Below are 27,344 nucleotides of genomic sequence, written 5' to 3'. Positions count from 1 at the left end.
CTACCCTTAAAAAAAGATCCTCTAAGACACCATGCTTCTCCCCACCCTCCCCCAAGCTCAGCGGTGCCTCTTCCTGTTACAAGAGCATGACTTAGCCGTGATAACTTCCACTGATCATCGAAGTGTATGCGGGAATCTCTTCTTGCCCTTTTCTGCCAAGTTTTCTAAACCTGTTTTCCTCCATGTGCTCCTTGAGAGCCCTTATCTTAGAGGCTGTTCATTCTACAATGCCCCTGTCTATGCATCTTTATCTATGTCTCTTTACTATCAGCTGCTTGATGGTAGAGGATGCACTATTTATCTTTAGCTGGAAGTGATTTTGAGATGAAGTATAACCATAGGGTGTGGACAGCAAAGGAGACTAAGCAATAGGGTGCACAACTGTACGTCTAGAAATGGCCCTGATTAGAGGTGAGCCAGCCCTCTTTCCTCCTCCATTTAAGTCTGAGATAGCTTAAAAAAGGGGAAATTTGAAGAGTAGAAAGCAAAAGGGAACATGACAATATCAAGGAAAAGCCAAAACAAAGATGTGAGGGAAAAAATGGAAGCCAGTTGGTAGACTGTTCACAATGGATTAGACATTCCATGGGGCACAGTGTAAGGGACTAACACAGGGATGGCTGCGAGAGAGGAGAGCCCACGATGACCTGGTGATAAATTTGTATCTGTATAAAATCTTCTGGAAGAAGATTGACAAGAAAAGAGGTTTTCAGTCTCAAGACTAAGGAAAGGAAAAGATTGATACATAAATTGATACATAAATGATATTTAAGAATTTGAAATATAACATTGATGTACACACACAGTTTTCATGAGTCACAGTATTTTTTGTGATGGGGCATGTGTGTGTGTGTGGTGCTGTGTATAATAGTGTATTATATACACATTTTTATATATTTTAATTGCAAGAGTAGTATAATGTTTATTATAGAAATATTGGTAGTCAGAAAAATGTAAGAGATATGAAATGGGGTTAAAAACAGAATTGGGGGTGAGGAAGTGGAGGTAAGTGCTATAGACAACCTCATAGGCAAGTTTGATCTTAAAAGGAAGCAGAAACATTTATGGTAGTGGTTGTGGTCCAGTTAGAAGAAGCAGGACCTTGGATCAAGGGAGGGCTTTTTAAGCCAGGAAATATTAAAGCCTGTTTGTGAAATAATGGGAAATAATCAAGGAAGGAAGGATAAACTGGACGAGAGGGAGGGACATTTCAGGAGTGCAACCCTTGAATGGGTGAGAAGGAACAATGGGCTGGGTTGGCCTTGGGTAGGTGCAGGAAGGGAAGGTAGAGTTCGTGGGCACAGATGCCAGTGGGTGGATATATGATATTTGATGATGGTCAGAAAAGGAAGTTCTCAAATTATTATTACTTTTCTTCTTTTTTTCCCCAACTCTGAGGGACTTGGTAGCAGGGCCCTATGCTCCCTTGAGTTCAAATAACATACAAATTTAAACTTGTCCTTTGGATTTAGAAGGATGGCTCTGAAGAAAGCAAGCCATGTGCACAGTGACTGACCTCAGGGGCTTTGTTTTCAGACAGACTTCTGGGTCCTGGTTCTGCCATCTTCCTTCAGTTGTGTGACCCCCGTCAGGTTAGCTGATGGTGGGTGAGAGCCCAGGCTCCGGACTGGACTCCTATGCTGTGACCCCGGCCCCACCACCAACTGATTATGTCAACTTGGTTCAAGCACTCAGCCCTTCCCACTTCGGCTCTTCTTGTGTAACATGGAGGTTAAGGATGACCCTACTCGTGGGTGGGATAAGCAATAAATGAGAAGACTGTAAAGTTTGTAGAGTTGAGCCTACTATGTATATTTCATGCCCAGTGAGTATTAGTGGTTGTTATTCACCTCTCTAAGACTTTGTTTCCATCTGTAAAATGGGGACGATAATCTATCTGCCATATATGATTGTTGTGAGAATAAAAAAGAAATTGCATGTAAAGTTCCCAGCATTCAGCAAGTGAGTGTAAAAGGGAAAAAGACATATGAGTGAGTGTCAGGGATGGCTTAACCGGGCATCCAGAGGTTGGCATCTTTCTAAAGAAGATTGGGAGAGAGACAGTGATTTGTGATTTGAAAGCAAAGTTTTCAAAACTTAATTTTTAACAGAATGGAAGCCATCTAAGCCTGATGATGTGGCCAAGGACCAGCCTTTCCTTTGAAGCTGATAAGTTTAATAAAAATTGATTCATTTTCACTTCACTAAAGGTGAAAGGAGATTTTATGTGTGCCTGGGCACATTTTAGAACAAATATCTGCAGAGGCTAACTTCAGGTAATGAGATTTTATATTGGAAAGTGACATTAATTACCACACCTGAACTAGTACACAAAACAGTTAAAACTAAGTAAGCTAAATTTATATAATTAAAATACTGTTTTGTAGAATCGTACATATAATATAAAAATAGTGAGTTAGAAATACATATTTTAAGTGTTTTGATTTCTAAAAGGAATATAATGATCATCAGGGCAAACCTAGCACAGTGCCTGGTACATCGTAGCTACTGGAAATGATGGACCGAGAAATGAATGACTAAAGCCCATGTTTACAATGTGTATAACAAATTGGAGATCTGCATCTTAGAAAAAAATAGCCAACACTTTCTACAAGTTTATTTACAAACAAATATACAAAATGTGGAAAGCTAAATAAATTAGGGAGTTTTACATGAGTCAATGTGTCAAGTCAAAGAACCAAAGCAGGGCATGTGAAATGCATATAATGTAAGTGTAGATAGGATTGTGTTCTAGACAGAAAAAGGAGGTTATGGTACAAAATGATACTATTAAGTATTACCTGAAATAATGTTACATGTGTTCAAAATGAAAATATTTTTATGAGAGAACCAGGAAGGTAAGATTTAAGCTGGAGGTGATGGAGTGTGGCACAGGGAACAGTGGAAGGGTAGTCAGAGAAGCCCAAATAGGCTTGGCTAAGACAGAATGACATCCTCTCTCCTTCCTTCTTTCCAGGACCCAGGCTAGTCCTCAGAATTGGAAAATCAGTGGCCCAAGTGACTAACTCTAGCACTTTCTGAGTGGAGTATAAAGAAAGTGGTACTTAAAGTGTGGTCCATGGACCATCAGCATCCGCATCCCCTGGGAACTTGCTGCAAATGCAGAATCTCAGACCCCATATCAACCCTATTGAATCAGAATCTACAGGTAACAAGTTCTCCAGGTGATTCACACTAAATCATAAAATGTGAGAAGAGTTGGCCTAGAGATTAGAAATGTGGGCTTTAACACAAATTGATCTGAATTCAAATCCCCATTCCGCCTTGGGCAAGCCAATTTTCTGATCTTGTTTCATCATGTGTACTCTGTAGTGACAGGCACCTCATAACTACTATTATGTGAGGTAAGCGAGAGAGTTACATGTAAAGTGCTAAAGGTAGTGCCTGCCATTTTGTAAGCGTTCAGTCAATCTTAGCTATTTTTATTATTTCCCTTCTGCTGAGCAGAGGAAAAAGGAAATAGTGAGGAATAAGAGTTCTCACTGTGGCCTTTCTACTTTCCCAATCCTCTCCTCAGCATGAACTTGCAAACAGATCTGATAATCTTTCTGAGTTTCCTTCTGCCACTAAAAGTTTTTTCTTCTTACATTACTACTTACATCACTTAACCTCTTGGAATCTCCTTTTCCTCTTTAGTAGTGTGGGCTGGTCACATCAGCCTATCTCACAGAGTTGTGAAAGTCCAGGGAAGTGGTCCATAAGACAGCATTTTGTTCATTGTAAAGAGCTATTTTGCAAAAGTTAGCATAACAGACTTCATAATTAGAAAGAATCATCTTAAGATGAGAGGCTAAATAACCTAAGATGCTGGATTACATCATTTACAGTAATGCATGATGTAAATGCGTGATATGATATGGCCATTCTGCCTTTGATAGAAAGAGAGAAGGTAGACTCTAGGTGCAGGTGGGGATGAGGGGAAGTCTGTTCCCTCTTCAGAGACAGAGACCTCTGTAGGTAGATCCCAGAAAGTCTGATTTTGAGAAATGATCTAGACTTATAAGGGATCCTTAAGCATTTTGCTCTTTACCTTATGCAGCAGTGGAAAATGAGACACATATGCTTAAAATGCAAGACAAAATTAAATGAGTAGGCATAGAGGAAATTTTCTGAGGAGGATCAGAGGAAGGAGTGATCTGGCTGGGTGTCAGCAGGGCTTCTAAGAGAGAAGATTGTTACGGTTGGCCTTGGGAGGGTGGATAGAATCTTGAGAGTGAGTTCCAGTATTCTTGGAGGGAACAGCACAGGAAATAACAGAGCCAGAAAAGCTTGAAGCACATGAAGGAAGGGTAAAAAGTCTGCTTTGGAAGCTCTAGATTGCACAGGGCTGGAGAGGAGGAATGGGTTGTAAAGGTAGGTGTGGATCAGATTTTGAAGGACCTTAACTGTTCAATTCCTGATTTCTCTGTGATGGCTAGTCGTATGTTGTTTTTGAGTTGAGAACTGACGCGATCAGGGATGTGTTTCACAACACTTATCTGGCATCCATATGTGAGTTGGTTTAAATCGTGAATAAGTAGGGACACTGTATCAGAGGAGATATTTTAGTGGCCCAGGAAAAGTGATAAGGCCCGGGACTGGATTTGTAACACTGGGGATAGAAAGGAAAGGACAATTTGGAACAAATGCCTTTCTAACAAGTTCGGGTTGACGCTTTCACGTCAACAAGAAGACTCAATATTAGAGGAAAATAAAAATCCTTCACCTCATACTGGGCTTTGCTCTTACTAAGTTCCATCTTTCAATATATTTTTTAAAGTAAGTGTGAATAGAAGTGCAAATATACAGTTACTTGTTCTATTTTTAGGTCCCTGTGCAGGGAAAGAAAAAAAGGAAGAATTCTATTCATGTGTCATACTCTGAGACTTATGGTAGTTTGCTAATTATAAGTTCCATTGTCTTGGTCTCAAAAGGCATTCAAGAGCTGAACCAAGTATAGGAAGGTCTCCCAGACCCCAGTGATTACACAGCTGTAAAATTTGTCGCCGAAATGTCAGCCTGCCTTAGTATTTTTGCAGGCCAAAAGGCCAAGCGAAGTCAAGTCAAACTGTTTCTTGTTTCTTACAAAAACTTGCAAGCTTTAACAATAGAGCTCAGGCCTGCATCAGAAACTTTAGTCCCTTTTTTGACCTCCTGAACTGTTGGCTGAGCCTGGTTTTTTCCATCTGTTGAATGGGGGATAATCAAACTTTCATTTGTTCCTGCCTTTCTAACAAAGGCTTTTTGAGCTCCTTGGTTTCAAGATATTTTCATAGAGTCCAAAATTAAACATACTTCAGATGTCCTCATACACATGGCTCTCGGCCAGCTTTCTCTCTTGGTGTAATTCTTTAAACTGAGGCTTAGCCACCTTCATCTCACTCTCAGAGCTTGGTGCCCACCTGACTTCTTATCTCTAAAACTAGTTTATTAACCTGCACAATCAGGCATGATATTAGTGTAATCTTGAAACGTCTTCTTGTTATGGGCAGTCTTTCTAAGGGCTTCCTAAGTCTTATGAAATTAAACAAATGACTTAATGCCATTCATTTTTGTAAAAATAAATATTAGGACAATGAAAAAGAACTGACATGTAAAAATATTGGTGTTGGGTTATAAGTGATTTTAAAAATGCTTTTATTTTTTCTTCTTTTCAAACTCTCCGTAAAGAACAAATATCACTTACATGAGTTAAAAATAAACTATTATTGAATAAATTTTTTTCTAACCACAGTAATCATATTTCGTTTTCATGACTTCTATGTTTTGTTTCTAAAAGACATATCCCTTGAAATGTTTTGATGGCTGTGCATATCAAAGAGTTATTTCCTTCTATAGCAGTGGTTCTCAAATTTTAGGATTTCAAAATAGTTTAGGAGGCTGATAGAGAAGTATGAAGTTTTGGTTTTGAAAATGGGAGTCATTTTAAAAAAGCAACTAATCTTTGCTGTCAACATTTTTTTGGTGAGGAAGATTGGCCCTGAGCTAACATCTGTTCCCAATCTTTCCCCTTTTTTGCTTGAGGAAGATTGTCGCTGAACTAACATCTCTGCCAGTCTTCCTCTATTTTGTATGTGGGACACTGCCACAGCATGGTCCAATGAGTGCTGTGTAGATCCGCAGCCGGGATCCGAACCCCTGAACCCCAGGCCGCTGAAGTAGAGTGCGTGAACTTTATCACTACACCACTGGGCCAGCAACACTGTCAACATTTTTAGGAAAACGAAAGGATATTCTACCACTATACTAGTACAAAGGACTTAGTCTAAGTATAAAAAAGGGCTTCTCACAAGAAAGCCCAACAGGTGTATTTGTAGGAACATTTATGCATAGTATATTCATGTATGTATGTACCATTTCAAATCCATTAAAATTCTATTTAATGATATTACATTGAATAAAGTTTGTAGACAACCATCGTACAGTGAAACATGAAGAGGAGCTGGAATACCTAAAATGTCCCAAGGTTCTCTCTCTCTTCTTGCCATTGTAACATTATCCAGCTTTACGCAAGGATATTGAGGAAAACAGTAGCAATATTCTTTAATACAGTCACGCATCCCTTAACAGCAGGAATATGTTCTGAGAAATGTGTTGTTAGGCAATTTCATTCTTGTGCAACCATCATAGAGTGTACTTGCACACTCTATCTAAACCTAGAGGATATAATCCATTACACACTTAGGCTATATGGTACCGTTCTTATGGGACCACCGTGGTATATGTGATCGGTCACTGACCGAAACATCATTATGTGGCATGTGACTGTACTATTGCACTCAATTTTGACTATTCCAGGTAAATTGAGAGGTACCATCCTGCTAAATTTTCTCACCTGCAGAGCCTGGAATTAAGGAGTCAGGTGACTGTCTAACAAAGTGGGCTCAGCAGTTATGTACCCGGATTTTCAACACAGAAAGGTCAGCGACTTATGTGAACTATTCATCAAGATTGATACAAGAACTGGAATTTGAGAATCTCTTTTCTTTCTTAATTGTCTTTTTGTACTCTGATATTTTTTTCCATCAGTCAGAAATATATTTTGGTTACCAAATCTCACAATAAAACCATTTTAACTCCAGTTTGATTCTGTGATTTGAAGTATGAACAGGTAAGCCATTGGATGGGAGAAATTCACATCGGTAAGGTGCCTTTTAAAATATAGCAAAATCATGTTAAAAATATCATCTGTCTCCACTGTCCTCGGTTCCTTTGTGGGTTTCATTTGTCCTTTATATAACTAATATATTTATATACTTCCTTCTACATTTCTTGGAAAGAAATTACAAAATTTATCTTTTCTACTCTGAAAACTATGTTAGTGCATAATTCCTGAAAAACTGGGAACAATGGACTATACTTTACTGGGGTTATTATTGTGGTCTAGTCTGTTCCCCTTTGTTAATTTTAATTTGCATTTCTTAGTATCTCTATTTAGTGTTCTCTCGAATAAGGAGAAGTTCCTAAATTAGGGGTTGAATATCTGATAGAGTTGAGAGCCATCATTGAGGTCTGTTCTTTTATTCTGAGTGAGTGATTAACTCTTTGGATTTCAAACGATGAGATGAACTTATTATTAAAAAATAAATCTATAGCTTTACCTTGGGCTTCCTCTGTGTGACTCCCTGTACAATTCTAATATTATTTGTACTAGATTTACGAATAGTTTTGATTTCTCATACTAACTAGTATGAATAAGGGGTCTTGTGTTGAAAGGCATCCCAAGGCTTCTTTGGGCTCAACCAGAAGGAATGTCACAATTGATTCGTGATGGCTGCAAAAGGACAAAAGCCAAGAGCTGCAGCCTGAGTGCCAGGGGCTGCCATACCTAATTTGAGATAACATTTTTAAGCTGTACTCTATAATTTAGCTTTTGTTTATGCTGTTCTCTAAGTTCTTTCTGTAAGTCCAGACTTTCTAATTTTATTACAGGTTTGCTCAGAATGCCTAGTATATTAGGACCCAATAAATAATAATAATTGTTGTTGTTAGTGCCATGGAATTGATTCCGGCTCCTAGCAGCTCTGTGTACGGCAGAGCGGAACACTGCCTGGTCTTTTTGCACTGTTTGGCCCTATATCAAACAATGTTTCACTGCTATTCATAGAGTTTTCATGTCCAATTTTTCAGAAGTGAGTGGCCAGATCCTTCTTCTCTAGTCTGTCTTAGTCTGGAAGCTGCACTGAAACCTGTGCACCATGAGTGACCCTGCTGGTATTTGAAATACCGGTGGCATAGCTTTCAGCATCACAGCAACACACAGCAGCCACAGTATGACAACCTACAGACAGTGGTGGGTTCCCTGACTGGGAAAGGAACATGGGCTATGGTGGTGAGAGTGCTGGATCTTAAGCACTAAACCACCAGGGCTGGCTAATTATAATTGACTGGTTGATTAATGGATTTGTAAATTAACAAATATTTTGGCACCTAAAAGTTGCCAAGTTGTAAAAAGTATCTGTACCTCCTCATAGCTTCTTCAAAATAATTTTACCAATTATGATTTTCAGTAAATACGTTTATTCCATATTCACTTTGTGAAAACACTTGTCCAGTCTGACTCCTTCATTCCCATGGTTGTTTTCCCTCCTTTTCAAGGTGTGAGTTCCCATATCTTCTATTTCAAATTCTCTTTTATTTATTTATTTTTCAGTTGTTTTATTGAGATCATAATGGTTTATAAGGTTGTGTAATATCAGGTGTACATTATTATTTATCAGTTTCTATGTAGACTGCATTGTGCTCACCACCAATAGTCTAATTTTTATTTCACCATATATATGTGCCCCTTTACCCCCTTCACCCACCTCGCAACCCCCTTCCCCTCTGGTAATCACTAATCTCTTCTCTTTATCCATATGTTTATCTTCCACATATGAGTGAAATCATGCAGTGTTTGTCTTTCTCCGTCTGGCTTAATTCACTTAACATAATACCTTCAAGGTCCATCCATATTGTTGCAAATGGGACAATTTTGTCTTTTTTTATGGCTGAATATTATTCCATTGTATATATATACCACATCTTCTTTATCCAATCATCAGTTGATGGGCACTTGGGTTGTTTCCATATCTTGGTTATTGAACACAGGGTGCATAAGTCTCTTTGAAATGTTGATTTCAAGTTCTTTGGATAAATACCCAGTAGTGGGATAGCTGGATTGTATGTTATTTCTATTTTTAATTTTTTGAGATATCTCCATACTGTTTTCCATAGTGGCTGCACCAGTTTCCATTCCCACCAGCAGTGTATGAGGGTTCCCTTTTCTCCACATCCTCTCTAACATTTGTTATTTTTTGTCTTGTTAATAATAGCCTTTCTGACAGGTATAAGTTGATATCTAATTATAGTTTTGATTTGCATTTCCCTAATGATAGTGATGTTGAACATCTTTTCATGTGCCTCTTGGCCATCTGTATATCTTCTTTGGAAAAGTGTCTGCTCGTATCCTCTGCCTATTTTTTGATCAGGTTGTTTTGTTGTTGTTGTTGAGTTATAGGAGTTCTTTATATATTTTGGAAATTAACCCCTTGTTGGATATGTGATTTGCAAATATTTTCTCCCAGTTGATGGGTTGTCTTTTGGTTTTGTTCATAGTTTCCTTTGCCTTGCAGGAAGCTCTTTAGTCTGATGTAGTCCCATTTGTTTATTTTTTCTTTTATTTCTCTTACCTGAGTAGACATGGTATTCGAAAAGATGGTGCTGAGACCAACGTCAAAGAGTGTACAGCCTATATTTTCTTCTAGGAATTTTATGGTTTCAGGTCTTACATTAAAGTCTTTAATCCATTGTGAGTTAAATTTTGTGTATGGTGTAAGATAATGGTCTACTTTCATTCTTTTGCATGTGGCTGTCCAGTTTTCCCACCATTTATTGAAGATATTTTCCTTTCTCCACAGTATGTTCTTGGCTTCTTTGTTGAAGATTAGCTGTCCATAGATGTGTGGTTTCATTTCTGGGCTTTCAGTTCCGTTTCATTGATCTGTGTGTCTGTTTTTGTACCTGCACCATGCTGTTTTGGTTACTATAGCTTTGTAGTATATTTTGAAGTAAGAGATTGTGATGCCTCCAGCTTTGCTCTTTTTCCTCAGGATTGCTTTAGCTATTCAGGGTCTTTTGTTGTTCCATATAAATTTTAGGATTCTTTCTTCTATTTCCAAATTCTCAGTTTTTGTACGTGTCTTCTTCTCCTTAGATCTCTGGGAGAAGGGACTTTCTCCTTCACCTCTAAGCAAGTCCCTGCTCTGTGGGCATCTTCTTCTCCTCTCCTGGGATCTTACTACCTCAGTTATTTCCAAGATTTCTAATAACTCCACTATCATTCTCCTTTCTGGACTCTTCCTCTCTTCATATAGATTTACCGGTCCTTCCCATAAATTCACCTCCCTCTCTCTGTCTCTCATCTCCATTTTTCTCCCCATTTACAGGTGCCTCTCTAGCCTCTAGACCCTCTTTCTCCCAAGAGATTTTCTACAATGATGGAAATGTTCTGTCTACATTTGTGCTGTCCAGTGCAGTAGCCACTAGGCACTTGTGGCTATTGAACACACTTGAAATGAAACTAGTGTGACTTGAAGAAATGAATTCTTAATTCTTTGCATTTAATTTAAATTTAAAACAGTCACGGGCCGGCCTGGTGGCGCAGCAGTTAAGTTCACACGTTCTGCATCTCAGCGGCCCGGGGTTCACCAGTTCGGATCCCAGGTGCGGACATGGCACCACATGGCAAGCCATGCTGTGGTAGGCGTCCCACGTATAAAGGAGAGGAAGATGGGCATGGATGTTAGCTCGGGACCAGGCTTCCTCAGCAAAAAGAGGAGGACTAGCAGTAGTTAGCTCAGGGCTGATCTTCCTCAAAACAATAAAAAACAGTCACAAGTGGCAAATGGCACCAATAGTGGACAATAGGTAGACTTTCTGAACCAGAGTTCCTCATGTGAGCCACAGAACACAGAAAATTATTGAGTATATCTTCTCAATTCTCCCAAGAATGGTACATAACTAGTACTGTTCTAAGATGCATAGAAGAGAAGTTAACTTGTTATATACAGTGGATGCCTAGGGTATTGGGACTTTATTCTCTCTGTTCAGGTAATTGAAGTCTTTCTCTCCTGCCTGTTGAAAGAGGAAGTTCAAATATCTGTCATTTGCAAAGGTCATCAGCATCTCTTAAAAGGGAGTCCAGTGAAAGCTTTTCTTTCCTGGCTCCTTACTCTCTGCTTTAGTCAAATTGATCACTATCCTCCAAATGCGACTTTTAGTTTTCTACCTTTCAGCCTAGTATTTTGCTGTATCCTCAGCCTCTTACCTCCTTCTCTCTCTCTGCACTTACCAAACTATATACATTATTCATGGCTCATGTCCTGGCTTTTTATAAAAGCTTCCACAGACCAGATAAGCCTATGAAAATTGAAATCCTTCAGTCTTTAAAAAATATTTATATTGAAGTCTTAGTATATTCCAAGCAAGCACTAAAGATAGAGTGGTTCATAATAATAATAATAGATTAATATTTATTGAAATCTTATTATGTGCCATTTTCTCTTCTTAGCTCTATATGTACATGATTCATGTACTTCTCCTAAGTACCCAATGAGATAGATATTACTATTATACACACTTTACAGATGAGGACACTGAGGCATATAGAAGTAACATGCCCACGTCCCATGTTCAGTAAGTGACCCAATGTCCTGCTCTTACAGAGTTTATATCATGCACTTGCTGGTTCTTCGTATTCCTCAACAGCACTTAGGAATTCGCAGCTTGTTATATCTCTTTTACCTGTGTTTTGTTTGGTTGTTAGCCTTTGTTTTGTTATTAGGCTTTTGTTGCTAAACATGTCACACAGTAGACCTTTCCTTCCCAATAACATTGTAAACTTCTAATTTAGGGACCAAGCTGTCTGTCCCTTTGTGTTCAGTAAGCACTAACATCATATTTGGGGCATTTTCAGACTATGGATATGAACCTTTCATAGGTTCTGAAATCAATTGACTGTTTACCTAATTCAAAACTCATTATTTTAATGAAGTAGAATGCAATAATATCAAGCTGTGGTGCATCCATACAATGGAATATTATTCAACAATAAAAAGAATGAACTCTTGAAGACATGGAGGAATCTTAAATGCATCATGCTATGTGAAAGGAGCATATGAAAAAGCTGCATGCTGAGGGATTCTAACTATATGAAATTCTGGAAACAGTAAAACTATGGAGACAGCGCAGTGGTCAATGGTTGCCAGGGTTCGGGGGAGGGAAAGAGTGAATGATGAACAGGTAAATCGCAGGGGTTTTTAGGGCAGTGAAACCCTTCTGTATGATACTGTCATGGTGGATATGTGTCATTATACATTTGTCAAAATCCATAGAATGTGCAACCCAAAGAGTGAGCCCTAATCTACACTATGGACTTCAGTTAATACAGATGTATCGATATTTGTTCATTGGTTGTAAGAAGTGTATCACACTGATGCAAGATGTTAATAATAAGGGAAACTGGGGTTGGGAGAGGGTATGAGGAGAGGAATATATGGGAATTCTCCGTAGTTTCTGTTCAATTTTCCTGCAAACCTAAAACTAAAGAATGAGGCCTATTAATTTAAAAAAACAGAACAGGGGCTGGTTCGGTGGTGTAGCAGTTAAGTTCGCACACTCCGCTTTGGGTTCACTGGCTCAGATCCTGGGCATGGACCTGTGCACCGCTTGTCAAGCCATGCTGTGGAAGGCATCCCACATATAAAGTAGAGGAAGATGGGCACAGATGTTAGCTCAGGGCCAATCTTTCTCAAAAAGATTAACTAATTAAAATTTAAATTAAAAAAATAGAACAGAAAATATCTAAGCACACCATGCATTGTGAGAATACTGTTTCAGGAAACATTTTGTTGCAGTTTTAGATATGTGTGTGGGTGCATGGGTTGCAATATGAAAAATATGTATCTTATTGTGGATAAGAAGTCAAAAAAGTTTGAAAGCCACTGTTTTACAGATTATGGCGAATATGCAATACCTATTTGCCAGCTGATTGAAAACCCATCTTAGAATTCTAGTAATAGCCTGCCTCATGTAAAGAGGAATATTCTATCTACAGACTTTAGGAGGTATGAAATGTGACTGGTGCAATGTGTCTGTTTTCTAAAATGGTTGTGCATGATAGTTATAGGATACTTTATGAAAGCCTTTAATCATGAGATATAACAAAATTAACTCAAAAGGTGCAAATGACAAAATGGTTTTTGTCAGGATGTTTTTCAGTGTTCCTCATTGAATGTGGTAGATATCTATTCAAGTTTTGGTAAAATAATGGGAGTATCTTGATTTTTCTTTTAGTACAGCAGAACTAAATTATGGCTTCAAAACAATATCAGACCTAGTTTTTAGGTAATATTTGAGGTAACCTGTAAACATAGAGACTGTGTTTATTTGGTTCGCATTATCGTCCCCAACCTTGCTCAGGATAGATGCTCAATACATGCAAGTCTAGTTTTTGACTGATTCAAGTTAGTAATTTTCTGCAATTGTCATTAATAAAGGATAAGAGTGTTTGTTCAGTGATTTTGTTTCTGTAATGTTTGGTGTTTCTTTCTTTTTTTTTTTTTGCTTTGTTTTTTAATATGACATGTGGATTTGTGTGTTTGGGAAGCAGAAGATCTTAGCCAGTGCTGTCCTGGTGCTGGGGCAGCTCTTGAATTGGAACTGATGAGGTGCTGCTCTTCTGTCTGCTCTGCTTCCTCAAGGCTTTCAGTCTTATCTCTTTTCTCTTCCTTTTTCTTCTTCCCTGTTTCAATATAGATCACCATGAGAGCTCTGACTTTTATCTCAGAAAACTTATGAGGCTATCAAGAGTTAACACACTAAATTGTATCAACAGTTTGCTAAACTCCTGGATCCCATATAATCCACATTCAACACACTTACTTTTCTCTCCCTCGCCGTGCATCTCCAGGAGAGGGAAACATGAATGCTTCCCTATGACAAATATACTGAAGGTGATCTCATCACATAGCAATGCCGCAGTAGTCAATGGAATGGAATCATAAAAGAAAGGAAGAATATACAGTAGTAAATTGATTTCTCATTTGCTGCCTAATTGTCTTTAGGCCTGTTTGCATTTTTAAGGAAGAATAAATAAAACTAAAATCATACGTGTTGTATTTCCAAATGAAACAAGAAGCTAGTCTTATATCTGAGACAGGAGTTGAGCAATGCTAATTTACTCTTAAATTTTGTGCAATGCCAAGTAGCATATGTTTATTTTTCAGCTTGTTAACTATAGTCAACCCTTCCCAGTAGAAGACTCTTACAATATTCCTTTAGAGGCTTTCTGTAAAAATACAGATTCTTGGGCCTTCTTGAATTAGACTCTCTGGAGATGGTACCCAGAAATATTCCCCTTTAAAGAAGTTTCCAGGGAATTTTGATGATTTCACCCAGTTAGGGAACCAATGGGATACCATCTTGAGCAATAAGTGAAAGCCATTTAAATATCGAAATTATTTTCTAAAATATGTAAAACATTTAAAAATTAACTTATTTTTTTCTTAGTCATGAAACTAAGTTTCACAAATGTTTGACTCAAATTTATCCTCTAGGTCTCCCTTCTGGCCCCTAAGAAGAATTGAAAGCTACTAAAATACTAATGTAGTCTTCATTTTAAAAATATTTTTATGTCATTGGAGAGGAAAGCAATAGATAAATAATCTCACTTATCTAAGAAACTTCTGTGTCTATAAATATTTAGAGTCCTTTCTATCTGAGCATAAAGCACTGTCCTCACGTAAGTCATCCTGTTCCATCCAGCTCTGTTAGCTCATGTGAATAAGACTGGGAAGGAAAGTAGATTTTATTCCATGTTTGATTTATCACTGATTCAACAGTATCAAAAGCAGTTTTTAAATTCCTGCTTGTGCGTGGCCCTGTTCTTTGTGCTCGACAATGAAAGTTACAGGCCCACTGGTCTTGCTTCCTTAGAACTAATGGGGCCTTCTATATATATCTGAAATACTTTCTAAACTTTTTCATTTTTTATTCTGTGAGATGGAGAAGACAATTACCCAGTCCCTTTGGCAGAGGGACCTGTATGGTTTAGAAAGTTCCTTTTGTTCTCCCACACCCTTATCTTTAGAATCTCTCCTCATGATTCCCCGCTCCTTTTCTTCCTCAGCCTCCCATGGAAACTGCTCCGTGAGTCCCCTCAGGACACAGCAGACACCTTGCCCAGCCCCCCTCACTACCACCTTCTCTGAAACTCCAGCCTCTCTCATCCCTTCCATCTTCCTCTGGGCTTCCCTTTGACTCTCGTTGAAGCTTTTAGCTTCTCATGCTTCAGTGTCACGAGACATTACTGGAGAAACCCACAAGCCTTGTAGACAAGACAATGTCTACATGTGGGTCTTCCCACGTGCCTTGTGGATGAGACAATGTCTAAATGTGGGTCTTCCTGGCTTCTCAGCGCACTTCCTGTCTGCCTTTCATAAAGGCTTAGTCTACTCTTCACAGTGGCTTCCCGAAAGTTCCCCTTCACTTTTTGCCCCTAATTCTACACATTGCCCTTGCAACCAAAGGTCTCTTAGGATACTCCATCACCTGCTCTTCTGAGACACCTAGAACTGGCACATCTGCAAGCCGGTCCCCTTCAACATGTCTGTCTGTATCCTTGCATCACTCCCTCTGTCTCTAGAGAAGAAAAGTCCCTTCAACTAAGACATTCACTTTTCTACCAGGATGCTCGTCCAATCTCTCCGGTCTCCTACATCTGCCCTGTTAGCCTATTTGTTGACTTCCTATTCTGGTATTTTAAACAGTAAAAACTTTAATTTTTTTCTCATCATAAGAAAAAAAATTGTAACTATGTGTGATAACAGATGTTAACTGTGGTGATTATTTTGCAGTATTTACAAATATTGAATCCTTGTGTTGTACACCTGAAACTTATATAATGTTATATGTCAACTATACCCTGATAAAAAACATTTTTTAATTAAAATCTTTTTCTTAAAAAGTTAAAAATGCTTCTTGACCTCACCTCCTTGTCTCCTTTTACTCGTTCAGAGGACTTGAATGTCACCATGTGCCTGGCGCTGTCTCCTCCAGTTAGCCTGTTTTCCTGCTTCCCCTTTGCTGCCAGATTCTTCAGCATTATTTGCCCTTCTTCGCTGTCCTATCTCCTTTTTAATTTACTGTCATTTGGCTTCTCCTTAATTACCGTGAAACATTGGTCTTAAAGGTTATCAGTGAACCCTGCTCTTTCTTAACCTAAGCTATTTTTTCTAGTTTTTCTACCTGAAAACTTCTTAGAAGTTGAGGCAATTGGTATGCATTTCTTGACATTGCCATCAATAATATCTGAGAATCCTTGTGTTCTCCCACGTTCTCTTATTGATTTATGGGTCTGCGCTAGATTCTTCTTTTCTACCTCCCGCCTCCTAAAATAGTTATTCACTAAGACTAAGTCTGCTTCTTCTGTTTCACACTCTCTCTCCTTCCTATTCGACGTCTCTCTTCTCGAATCACTCTTGTAGCTGTTGTGCAGGTCGGTCATCTTTATATTTTAATCTTTAAACTCTCTCCAAGGTTTACTTTCTACGTTACTAATTGTTTATATTGCTGAATTCGCACCCTTACACTAAACTCAGAATCTCTAAAACACGGATCTATTTACCATCCTTCCAAAATTCACACACAGACACGCATACATTTTCTTTCCCTTTTTATCTCAAAGGAATAACCATTCTCCTGGTTCCTTGACCTTTTAAAAATATGTGAATAATCTCCTTTTTCTTTTATATCCAGTCAGTCGAGAAGTTTTGTTGGTCCCAGCCTGTTGGTAGCGATGCTGTAGACTAGGAAGGCTTGAGGCATTCGCCTGGCCCATATTACTTGTGGCGAGCCCCCATAGACAACTGAGGCCAGTGTTGTGGCTGGACCCACCCTTGTGGTATGCACAACCATCAGGGAACTTTGAAGAACAAGATTTATTACTCATGGGTGCTAGAGGGTGCTTGGCACTCCTGAGGGCCACACAACATGGCCGAGGGTAGAGAGAGGGAGAGAGCGGAGGCCGGAGGCTCTGCCTTCAATGGAGTGTAAGGATGGAGTGCCTGGGGTTTTGCGGGTTCACTTTTTATTGGCAAATTTAAGACATGAGAGCAGGAATTAGATGCGGAAAGGGAAAAGCAGGGTCGCTCAAGTGGGCAGTTATCTGGTTTACCCAGGGCTTCCTAAGGGGAACTTCGTGGGTGAGGCAGCCTGGTTTCTTATATAGTTGTTTTATTAGCAGCTGTGTCACACAGCTGGGGATGTTTATTCAAGATGGATGTTTTTGAAATAGATGCCTTGGCAATCAAAAGCTTGATGTCAGGCCCTTACATTACAATCCAAAAGCTTAATGTCAGGCACTTACACTCAGAAGTCTAGTTAAATGTTTTCTTCATGATGTTCTTTGGCACCTGTCGCTTATATTCCACCCCTCCCTCAACATCCAGTCTGTTGCTCGGTGCCTAGATTCCTGCAGTCACCTCCCGAGTTCTCATGATTCCCACCATAGCTGCTCCCCATGATCACTCTATTTCAGCACTGTCAGTTACAGGTTGATTATCATTCAGCTCTTTGACAGGTCTTCAGTGTGAATTTAAAGTGCAAAACTTAGAGCTCCATGAAGAAACTGAAAGACAGAAGGGGAAGTAGTTTTCTCAAAGAAGTGTTGCTTCATTTTCTCCTTCTGCACACACCACCCCCTTAAGTATCTATGCACCAGTCAAGCTGCCTGATACCCTCTGCTGCCACCTGCCTCCGGACGTTTTCCTGTCTTTCTCTGTGCATGAGTCTTCTTGTCTCCAGTGTCTTTCTATCAAAACCCTTCCCCACTTTATAGGATCCAACACAAACCAACTATCTCTGTGTGGTCTTTCACTGTCCTCCCATGCCTGATAAGAATTGAACTCATCCTTCTCTATTCTCTTATAACTTTATAACTCTATTACAGACCTGTTTTCTTTCTCATACAACTTAAAGCAATAAACAATAAGTATTTTGTGTTGAATTGCTTTGAAATCCAGCAATGTGTGCAGACTCTAAGCATCTCATTTTATTAGGAGTTTACTGATACTTGAAACTGCTGTATTCATCACTTAAGGTCAATACATTTTTAGAATTTGATTTGGTCCCTGCTGCTTTAGTCCCTTGCCCTTTGTGTCTAGTCAGCATTCCTTCTCAACAATATCATTTATGTAAAGACGGTCCTTGTCACCTCAATCTTCTACTCAAAACATTCAGTAACTCTGCATTGCTCTCAGGATATGTACAAATTCCTAAAGTCCAGCATTCCAGACTTTCCCTAGTCTGTCTGCAACCTAATTTCCTATAACTCAGCCCAGTGTTCTTCTCCCTTGGTGCAATAGTTTATCATCTTTATTCTTGAGTCTTAACCTTTAGTTTTATTGTCCCTATCCCTAAGGCACTTCCCTCCTCTTTTATTTTATGATCTAGCTTATCTCCCACAGAAGTATCCATTTATCCTTTATGAATCCTTTATGAATCTATGCCTTTCCCACAGTCCTATAATACTAACTGCCACTAACACTGAGCACCACATTTGATAGATCAGATAGATGATAGATAGTTAGATAGATAGATAGATGTAAATATCCACATCATATATATATATATTATATACATAACATATATATAACTTTATGTCATTTTACTTATGATGTGATTATCTTTTTTCCCAAAAGATAACCTAAACTGCCCGAAAGCAAAGATGATGACTTACGTTTCTCTATATCCCACAAAGACACTAGTGTATCATGCTTTCTACCTGAGTTTCTCTGGAATGATTAAATATACAACATCTTGGAATAGAAACAGACTTTATATGTCTCTTTCTAGCAATTTTTTGACCCTCATTCTATAGTGAGACTCTTTTTCCTTATAATTCTTTCAGCTCTTATTCCTAAGGTGAAACGTTTTATAAGAAGATACGGTTAAAATTTAAAGGAATTGTGTCTAAAGGAAAATTAGAGCTCTCCAATAATAGGCACACATGTTGCCTCGGTACAGCTTGAACTCGTAAACACTCTGCAGCTTTGTTGTTCTGGTTTAACACTAAGAACACTTAACAGTTCATCCATAACGTGTTGGTTTCTGGAGAACAGAACTCTAATTCATCACATCAGAATTGGATTGCAGAAGCTTATGTTCTTCGTTGGTTACTAATACATGTTTTTTGTCCACTCTTGCTCATTAGAAAAACAGTTTGGGGTTATTCATAGAAAGAACGGATAGTTCTAGAGATAAATAGGATCAGGGGGAAATGCCGTATCCCATTTTATACAAAGCTAAGAAACTGAAAGGGACATTAATTTCTCTAAAGGGCGTCCCTGCCTACATAGTTGACCACTTCCTTCTACACCCTTAATCAATTTCTATTCTGACTGCCTTCATCCTGAGCTTCAATCTCACGGGAAAATCTAGGAGGCCCTGTCAGGATGGAGCCTGTGCACACTCGGTGTTGGCCAGGAATGAACGGGCTCAGCACTTCCGGACCCAAACCCCCTCATGTGACTGCAGGCCTGGAGCCAACTTTCCCTGAAGTTAGCTAGAATTCAAATGCCTTAAAAGGGAAAGGTAGGATGAAAATAATTAAGCCCAATTTCCTTTCCCTTTTAAATTTTTCATACTGTCTCTTTCTTTGTGTTCATTGTGTTGAATTGGTTTCTTTGTTCTGTTTGTTTCAATCAACTTGTTAAGCAGACTTGTTCTTCAACTTCACTAACAGAGTGGGCTTTCTCTACACCTTGTTTTATTTTTTCTAAAAGGACCTCTCTAGTGCAGGCCAGGCTTACTAAAATTCGTCATTGTTTAACATAAGGAAGCAGACTCAGAGATTTAACTAACTTTCCGTCAAATTGTTCAGGTCTTGACTTACACGTGCCGCTCAAGTTGCTTCTGATATGAAAACTGCCGTTGACTGAGAGATACAAGAAGGAAAGTAAAGGATGGCATGCAAAATGTAAGAAAGACCCTGCAAGACTTTACACAAATCAGGGGACAAGAATGTGGAGAAGAGGGGGTTAAAACAGATGTCTAATGCTAACTAATATACTAATGATAATATCTTAAAGAAATGCAGTCCACTAGATGTTTAAAACGCTTTAAATAGAAATGTGTAGGCATATTCAGAAGTAGGCAGAATAGCATAATCTGTCCCCTGCACTCACCACCTAGCCTCAATAATTAGCAACACATGACCAACTTGTTTCTTCTCTATGGCACCCTTTTCCCACTAACACTGGATTATTTTTAAACAAATGCAAGGCGTGAACATTTCCTAATGTGCCAAAACTAATATTGTAAAATTAAAAAAGTCTTTTTAAAATAAAATATTAGATTTTTAATGAGATCAGCTCTGATACTGTAAAAGAATAAGAAGCCAGGTAAGGTTTTATTTTAATCAACTGTATTGAGGTGTAATGTATGTACAATAATAAGCATCCATTTTAAGTGTGTATTTGGATGAGCTTAAACAAATGCGTCTACCATGTTATTACCACTGAATCAAGTCATGGTACACTTCTGTCACCACACATAGTTCCTTTATACCCAATTTTTGTCACTTGACACAAACTCTACCCCCACCTCAAGCCCCAGGCAATCACTGTTCTACTTTCTGGCCCATAGATTCGATTTCTGTTTTCTAGAGTTTTATAATAATGGAATCCTACAATGTGTATTTTTTGTCTGTCTTCTTTTGCTCAACATAATTTTTTTTTTTTGAGGAAGATTAGCCCTGAGCTAACATCTGCCGCCAATCCTCCTCTTTTTGCTAAAGAAGACTGGCCCTGAGCTAACATCTGTGCCCATCTTCCTCTACTTTGTGTATGGGACCCCTGCCACAGCATGACTTGATAAGTGGTCCATGTCCGCACCCGGGATCTGAACCGGCGAACCCCAGGCCATCGAAGGGGAAGGTGCCAGCTTAACTGCTGCATCACCGGGCTGGCCCCTCAACATAATATTTTTGAGATTTATACATGGTATTGTGAATATCAGTATTTCATCCCTTTTTATTGCCTTTTTTTTTATTCCATTGTGTAACAGTATCAAGATTTGCTTCTCTATTCCATCTGATGGACTTTTTTTCCAGTTTGGGGCAATTATGAATGAAATTGCTATGAATATTTATGTGCAAGTTTCTGTATAGACATATATTTTTATCTCTCTTGGTAAATAACTAGGACTATAATCACTCAGTTATCTATTAAGCATTTGTTTAACTATATAATAAACTGCAAAACTGTTTTCCAAAGTGGTTGTACCATTTTACATTCCCACCAGTAGTATATGAAAGTTAGAGTTTCTTCACATCCTTGACAAAATTAATATAGTCAATCATTTTAATGTTAGATATTCTTACGGGTACATGATGGTTTTAATTTGCATTTTCCTAATAATTAATGTTGTTGAGCATCTTTTTCATAGTGTTACTGGACTCCTCAAACTCTGATCACTGCTTCTTCAATTTAGTGAGGCAAACAAGCTCTGCTTGGGCTCCCCTACCTTTGCCTCTTTCCAGAAATCTCTTCCAAAGACCCCAGATGTAGGTTACTCTTCTCTTATTGATTTTGCAGTAGTGCACTACCTGTTGTCCAATTCCTGAAAACAGTTATTTCATTTATTTTGTATAGTTTTCTAGGTTGTTTTCTTTTTGGAGGGGCTATGTCAGGATGTAGGTTACATTCCATCCTTGTCACTCTGTCATGGCTATAAGTGGAAATCCAGGTTAGTTTTTGAGAAAGAATTTTCTAGATTTTTTAAATTTATCAAGGATAGAGCCCAGAAAACTCAAGATCATATTGTATGGAAAAAAAGCCTTTTGATTTATTACATCTAGGTTCACTCTCTGATAGTAAGAGAATATGACACCAAGAAGAAAAAGAAAAACATGCCCCCTTGCTGAGTCTGAGGAATTCTGCAAAACAAGAATGACAGTGGAAGGGAGGAAAGTGAAGCAGTCTGATGTGTGCCTCCCGACGTTCTCTCTTGGAGTTTTAGCTCCGAGAATGAGAGATGTGTTAGTGAAAATTATGTGTGTACCAAAACAGGGAGCTATCTCACATGCAGGCCTCTACCAACATTGTAGTGAACTCAGCAGTTCAGCCTTGTCAATCAGAGGGAAGCCTGGGACTTGGGATCTGGTATAACATAGATAGGACCTGAGATAGCTGGAGAACTTGTCACTGGGGCTGGGGTGCCATCTTACGGGTGAAGGTGCATCTGACCTGAGGCCTACAGCACTCCAGGGCTGAATGTGCATCACAGCCAGACCTCAGAAAAGCTACATTGTGAGCAGGAGGCCAGATGAGGTTGAGTTAAACAGAGATGTCTACCCAACTTTAATAGGTCAAGAAAAAGCAGACAGCATGCTTGCCGGTGGCCAACTTAACTCTAAGTGTCAGCAGGGCTAGGAGCACCCAGATGGTTAAGGAGCCCTGTCCCACAGGTCAGAGGACATAGACGAGTCATGTCTGGAGACACAGACTCTTTCTTCTATTCCTGAGTTTATTGAAACCACACTTCTTTCTACTATGCACACACACATATATATATATTTTTGGAAAGAAACAGTAGGAAAGGAAGGCCAAACGGAGAGGTTAACTTATCCAAAAGAGATTGAACAGTACCTGAATTGCCTTTAATTTGGGGGTTTCTTTTTAACCACAAATGCATAAGCACAATGCAGAGGGAGGGGCAGGGAATATGGTTTGTGAATTTCTAATAATTTATGAGATTTGTGAACTTCATAAATTCCTTTGCTTTCCAGTAACTGTTGACCCACGAGATGGCAATGTAGTTTCTCCACCTTCATCTCACTTCCAGAAGACAGGAGATACTTTGGAGCAGTCAATGCTAGGAATTTCCTAAGACCAGGAATGAGACCAGACTAGAGAGAGATGAATAGGATGCTACATGAGACAGATGGGGAACACTTACTCCCTCACTCTTATTCTTACGTGAGATAGAAGCAAGCCGCCGAAAATTAGCTTTTGTGTCTTCAAATGCACCTTCTTCTTGCTCAGCCAAAGACAAATGTCTTCCCAGAGATGGAGGAGACCCCGCTGGGGATATGGGTGTTATCTTAAAGCAGAAAATGAAAGAGTGGGAGAATTCTGCAGCTCAGCCATTTTCTTTAGTTTTTTTTCCCCTAGAAAATAGGATCGAAGGACTGTGAGAAGGTGAAAGCTATGGTACAGAATAGAAAAGACTGTTGATCGCAGATTCATTTATAATCATATGCAATAGCAATTATGTCAACAAATCTTCCTGTCATTGTAATCTTATCTTACTTTTTCTTGGAATATTATTATAAGAAATTGTTCTTCCTCATCCTGTTAAAATATATGTATTTTATCCGGGCATCATACTAAGTATATCTCCTTTCTCCTTCTTCCACTATCAAATAGTTAACGATGTAACAAAATAGCATTGTATATACTGGAAACCATCTAACCATATAAACACACACTCCAAATATATCATGTTTGTGAGTCTATATTTTTATGCAATGGATATTTTAAATGAATACAATTTTAAATTATATTGTGAGAAAGGGATTAACATTTTTTTAAAATGTATTCATAATTACTCTACCCTGGCACAACTATTTTCTTCTTTATGATCATCTGGCTAGTATTTATTCACATATAAGTTTTGTACCTACTTATAATCAGCATGTACAATTTTATACACGGCTTTCTTTATCATTCTTTGTATTGCAACTTATTTACTACCTAACTAGCAAATACTATGCTGATAGTATACCAGCATTTTCTTAGCTATCCCCTGTTACATACACAAATAATTTCTATTATTCACTATTTGTGATTAAAGCTACAATGAACATTTTCCTAAAAATACCATTTTCTAATTTGGAACTATTTCCTTGGGATAAGTTGTGAATGGGATTACTACGTCCAAAGAGATAACTGTATTAAAGGACTTTTAATCTAGGTATTGGTCAGATTGGTGATTCAATGGGCTGTACATATCTACAGTACCACCAAAAATATTGTATCAATTGTTTTTCCAGTAGTCTCATCTGAATTTATATTTTTATTATTTATAATTGTAGTTAATGCAATCTATGCCATTTTGGGGGGTTTAATTTGGATTTATTTGATCGCCATTGAGATTTTTAAAATTTACATATTGCTTACTGTTTGAGAATTAGTGTGGCTTAATTAGGGACATCACTTAAGTGTCAGACAAGCGTGGGTTCAAATCCCAACTCAGGTCACTTCTTGTTGTGTATTAAATGAATTAGCCTCTGGGGGGAAAAAAAAACAATTTCCTCATTTGTAAACTAGTGACAATGATATCTGCTCCACAATGTTGTTGAAATGATTAGGCAAGTTAATCAACGCCTTGGGTGTCAGTGGCACACAGAAATTGTCACTTCTTTTCCTCTCTGCCTCTGCGCCTCTCATCTCATTTACCAACCCTCCTCCCACCCCTGACTTCTTCTTGCACAGATTGTTCATTCAAGTTCTTTTGGTACAAAGTTTCGTACAACCTGCTTTCTCATTCCAGAGTTTACATCCATAGGAGCTAGTTGTCAGAGTTCTCTAGAGAACCAATCTCTATCTTGCCGTAAGTGCTGAATTACATTGCAGATGGCTGAGGTCCGATCTGTTGGACCTCATTAATTACCTAAGTGTTTGCACAAACAAATGGGAAATATACTCAAAATAAATATCTCCATAAATTGCTCATTTTAGAATTCTGTGTGTAGTCCAATTTCCCCTTTAAATGTCTTATCCAAGTTTTCTTCCATTAGGTTTGTCAGAGATATTTTGATTTGTTTATTTGCTTCTCTGTTTTGGTTTCAGGTAACAGTTTAGCTTAATCTTCTGTCGCATCCTACCCAAGAACAAGCTTACTTCTGTGGTGACAAGTGTAGTTTGTCAAGCAATTGTAAGACAACTGCTAGAAGCTGCACATCTGGGTGATACTGTCATTTGAATTTTGTCTGTCTTTCATCTGGTGTCTGTTTTCTAGGCATTATTGCTCCTCTGTTCCCTGGAATTGGTTTCTATCTTGAGAGCCTTTGTAGCAAGAGCTGCCTTTTTAAGCAATCACTTTTCTTTAAAGCCAAAATAATTCCTAGTGTGTTATAAGCTATCGGAAAGCCTGTAACAAGCATAAACTTTCTCAACTGAAAAAGCATTGAAAACATAAATTTATATCCTCCTTCATGAGGGCAAGGCGGTTTGGGGGCTATGGAAAGATTTTCCAGTCTCTCGCCTTCCTGATGAGAAATTAACATAGTCTAAGCAGTTTCACTTCAGGAGTTTAAAAGAGAAAAAGAGGGCGGAGGGAGAAGAGAAAAGGAAAGAATCCTCTGCAGTCTTTCCAGCCTCAGCAACTATGCTTCTCATCTTCTGGAGAATGCCACAGCCTCCTTTAGATTTTTTATTTCTTACATAAGCCTTCTCTTTATGTGTCATAGACAAGGTTTCTTCATTTTGCTAAACCTGCTTTTCCCCCATCTCCGTGCCCACTCTCCCCATTTTTACATGTTACAGTTGGGTGCTGGCCTCCTTTTCTATCTGAATAAACACAGCAATTCTAACTTCTTACCTACAGCAAAGCCCTTCATCCACACAGTACCCCAGCAAAGTTATTAAAGTACTGATGATTTCATAGGTGAAAACCACCAGGCCTGAGAGAGGCTCTTATGTAACAGTTAAGTCTACAGAGGGAATTTGAGGCTCACAACTGGATTTAAACAGAATGAACACTTTTTCCCTTGTTGCTGGACAGTGCACAGTAGCCAGCCACGTCTGCAATGTGGCTGTACAGAAAGGTCTATTATGGGAAGTACCAAAACTCACAAGGTGAAACAATGTGGACTTAAGCAACCGTGTGTTTCTACCCCGTGCTTGCATTCCTGAAGTTGGAAACAGGAAGGTGATAGCGGCAACAGTCCAGCTGTGCCCAGAGCCCACTATGCAGCACACATCAAGAAAGCACTTCTCGTGAAGTAGGATGGTGACTGTAATGGCCACAACACATTCATCAATGTGCCACATGCATTTCTTCCTGAATCCCACCATCGCACCTTCGTCTGCAGCAGAGGGAAGACTGGCCCCCCACTTTAACCTCTAGTCTACATGAATCACTTTATGGTTTTGGGCAAGCCCCTCAACCGCAGTTTCCCCAGACACACGGTAGCGCTAAGGCTACCCTGTCCCACCTTGCAGAGAGATGGTAAAGCCAGAATGAGATAATGTGTGTACATGATTTTGGAAACAGTTTCAAATTCTTTACAGTTATTGGGGTAAGAGCTTTTGCTTGTACTGTTAGGCTGATTTACAGTCATTTAAATCTGTAAAAGGATGTTTTGCCATTTTGGTTGTGTATGTTCTATTTCCTCAAACTATTGTAGGCCCGTTAAGATGGCTTTCAGAACATATCAATCTCCCTCACAGCTTCCTGCATTTGAACATGCTGCTTGACTATCCCTCCCCTCTCTCCCCACCCTCATCTCCTTTTTCTGCCTTTCACTCTCCTACTCAGCATTCAAGACTCATCTTAACGACCTTCTGCTTGGTGACACCACCTCTGTACCCTCTCTGCATTGTGGATGGGCAGTTACTTACTTCTCAGCTTCCTGCACTGGGATGTTCTGCATCCAGTGTGGCCTTTCCCAGTTGACTGGCCTTGGGATTTTTGAGGGGACTACCAAGTCCTATTCATTTTTTTCAACCCAATACTTGGTTCACGTTATTTTCTCATTAATTAGTGATCAAAATTATGAGTGAATGTCAAATACTTGTTGCCATGAAACAAGAAATGTGTTAGTAAGATGAGTGATTCTTTGCTTACTTGCTATAAAACTTGCGAGGGAAACTCAACACTTAGCTTTCTATATGTAATATAAATATATATGGACTGAAGATGCGACGTGTGTGGAGAGGTAGGTTACACAGACTACTTGTTTCCCCAGTAAATGCTGTGGATCCCTCATTCAGCAGGATGCTAATAGGTGTTATAGAATAAAAAGATTTCTTGATAAACAACATTTGGAGAATGCTGTGATAAATCTCCATTTATGAAATCTATCAGTTAATTAAAATGCCCTCTCACAATTTAGTGATCCCAGTATCCTACTTCATCTTTTATCTTGTTTTAGATATATTTATCTCTTCTTTATTTGTTTGATTTTTAGCTTTCATGGTAACATGGCACCTGGTTTCTCCCTACAAGAGAAGTTCAGCACACAGCACAGTCCTTGATACGTTGGGTTGGTTTGATAATCCTACCTGGAATAGGTAGGT

The 27,344-nt window shown here is 38.8% G+C and overlaps 1 protein-coding gene across 14 annotated transcripts in view; it reads left to right on the top strand.

The window, feature by feature from the left end:
* The window catches only part of CHRM3 (cholinergic receptor muscarinic 3), a 457,925-nt gene that overhangs the window by 223,576 nt on the left and 207,005 nt on the right, over positions 1-27,344 (top strand). For 7 of the 14 annotated variants that reach the window (XM_008520564.2, XM_070568103.1, XM_070568085.1 and 4 more), the window contains exon 4: positions 27,236-27,338. The exons of 2 other annotated variants lie outside the window; for them this stretch is intronic. In XM_008520564.2, the coding sequence (XP_008518786.1) occupies positions 27,241-27,338 (98 nt within the window). In that variant the 5' untranslated portion in view covers positions 27,236-27,240. Of the gene's footprint in view, positions 1-19,497; positions 19,633-19,921; positions 20,018-27,235; positions 27,339-27,344 lie in introns of those variants that run through there. 5 more of the 14 variants (XM_070568077.1, XM_070568134.1, XM_070568140.1 and 2 more) reach the window with 3 other exon arrangements.

This window comes from Equus przewalskii, chromosome 1 (genome assembly GCF_037783145.1).
Source record: "Equus przewalskii isolate Varuska chromosome 1, EquPr2, whole genome shotgun sequence".
Classification (NCBI taxonomy): Eukaryota; Metazoa; Chordata; class Mammalia; order Perissodactyla; family Equidae; genus Equus; species Equus przewalskii.
Note: the sequence above shows the minus strand (reverse complement) of the source record. Positions and strands in the feature narration are given on the sequence as shown.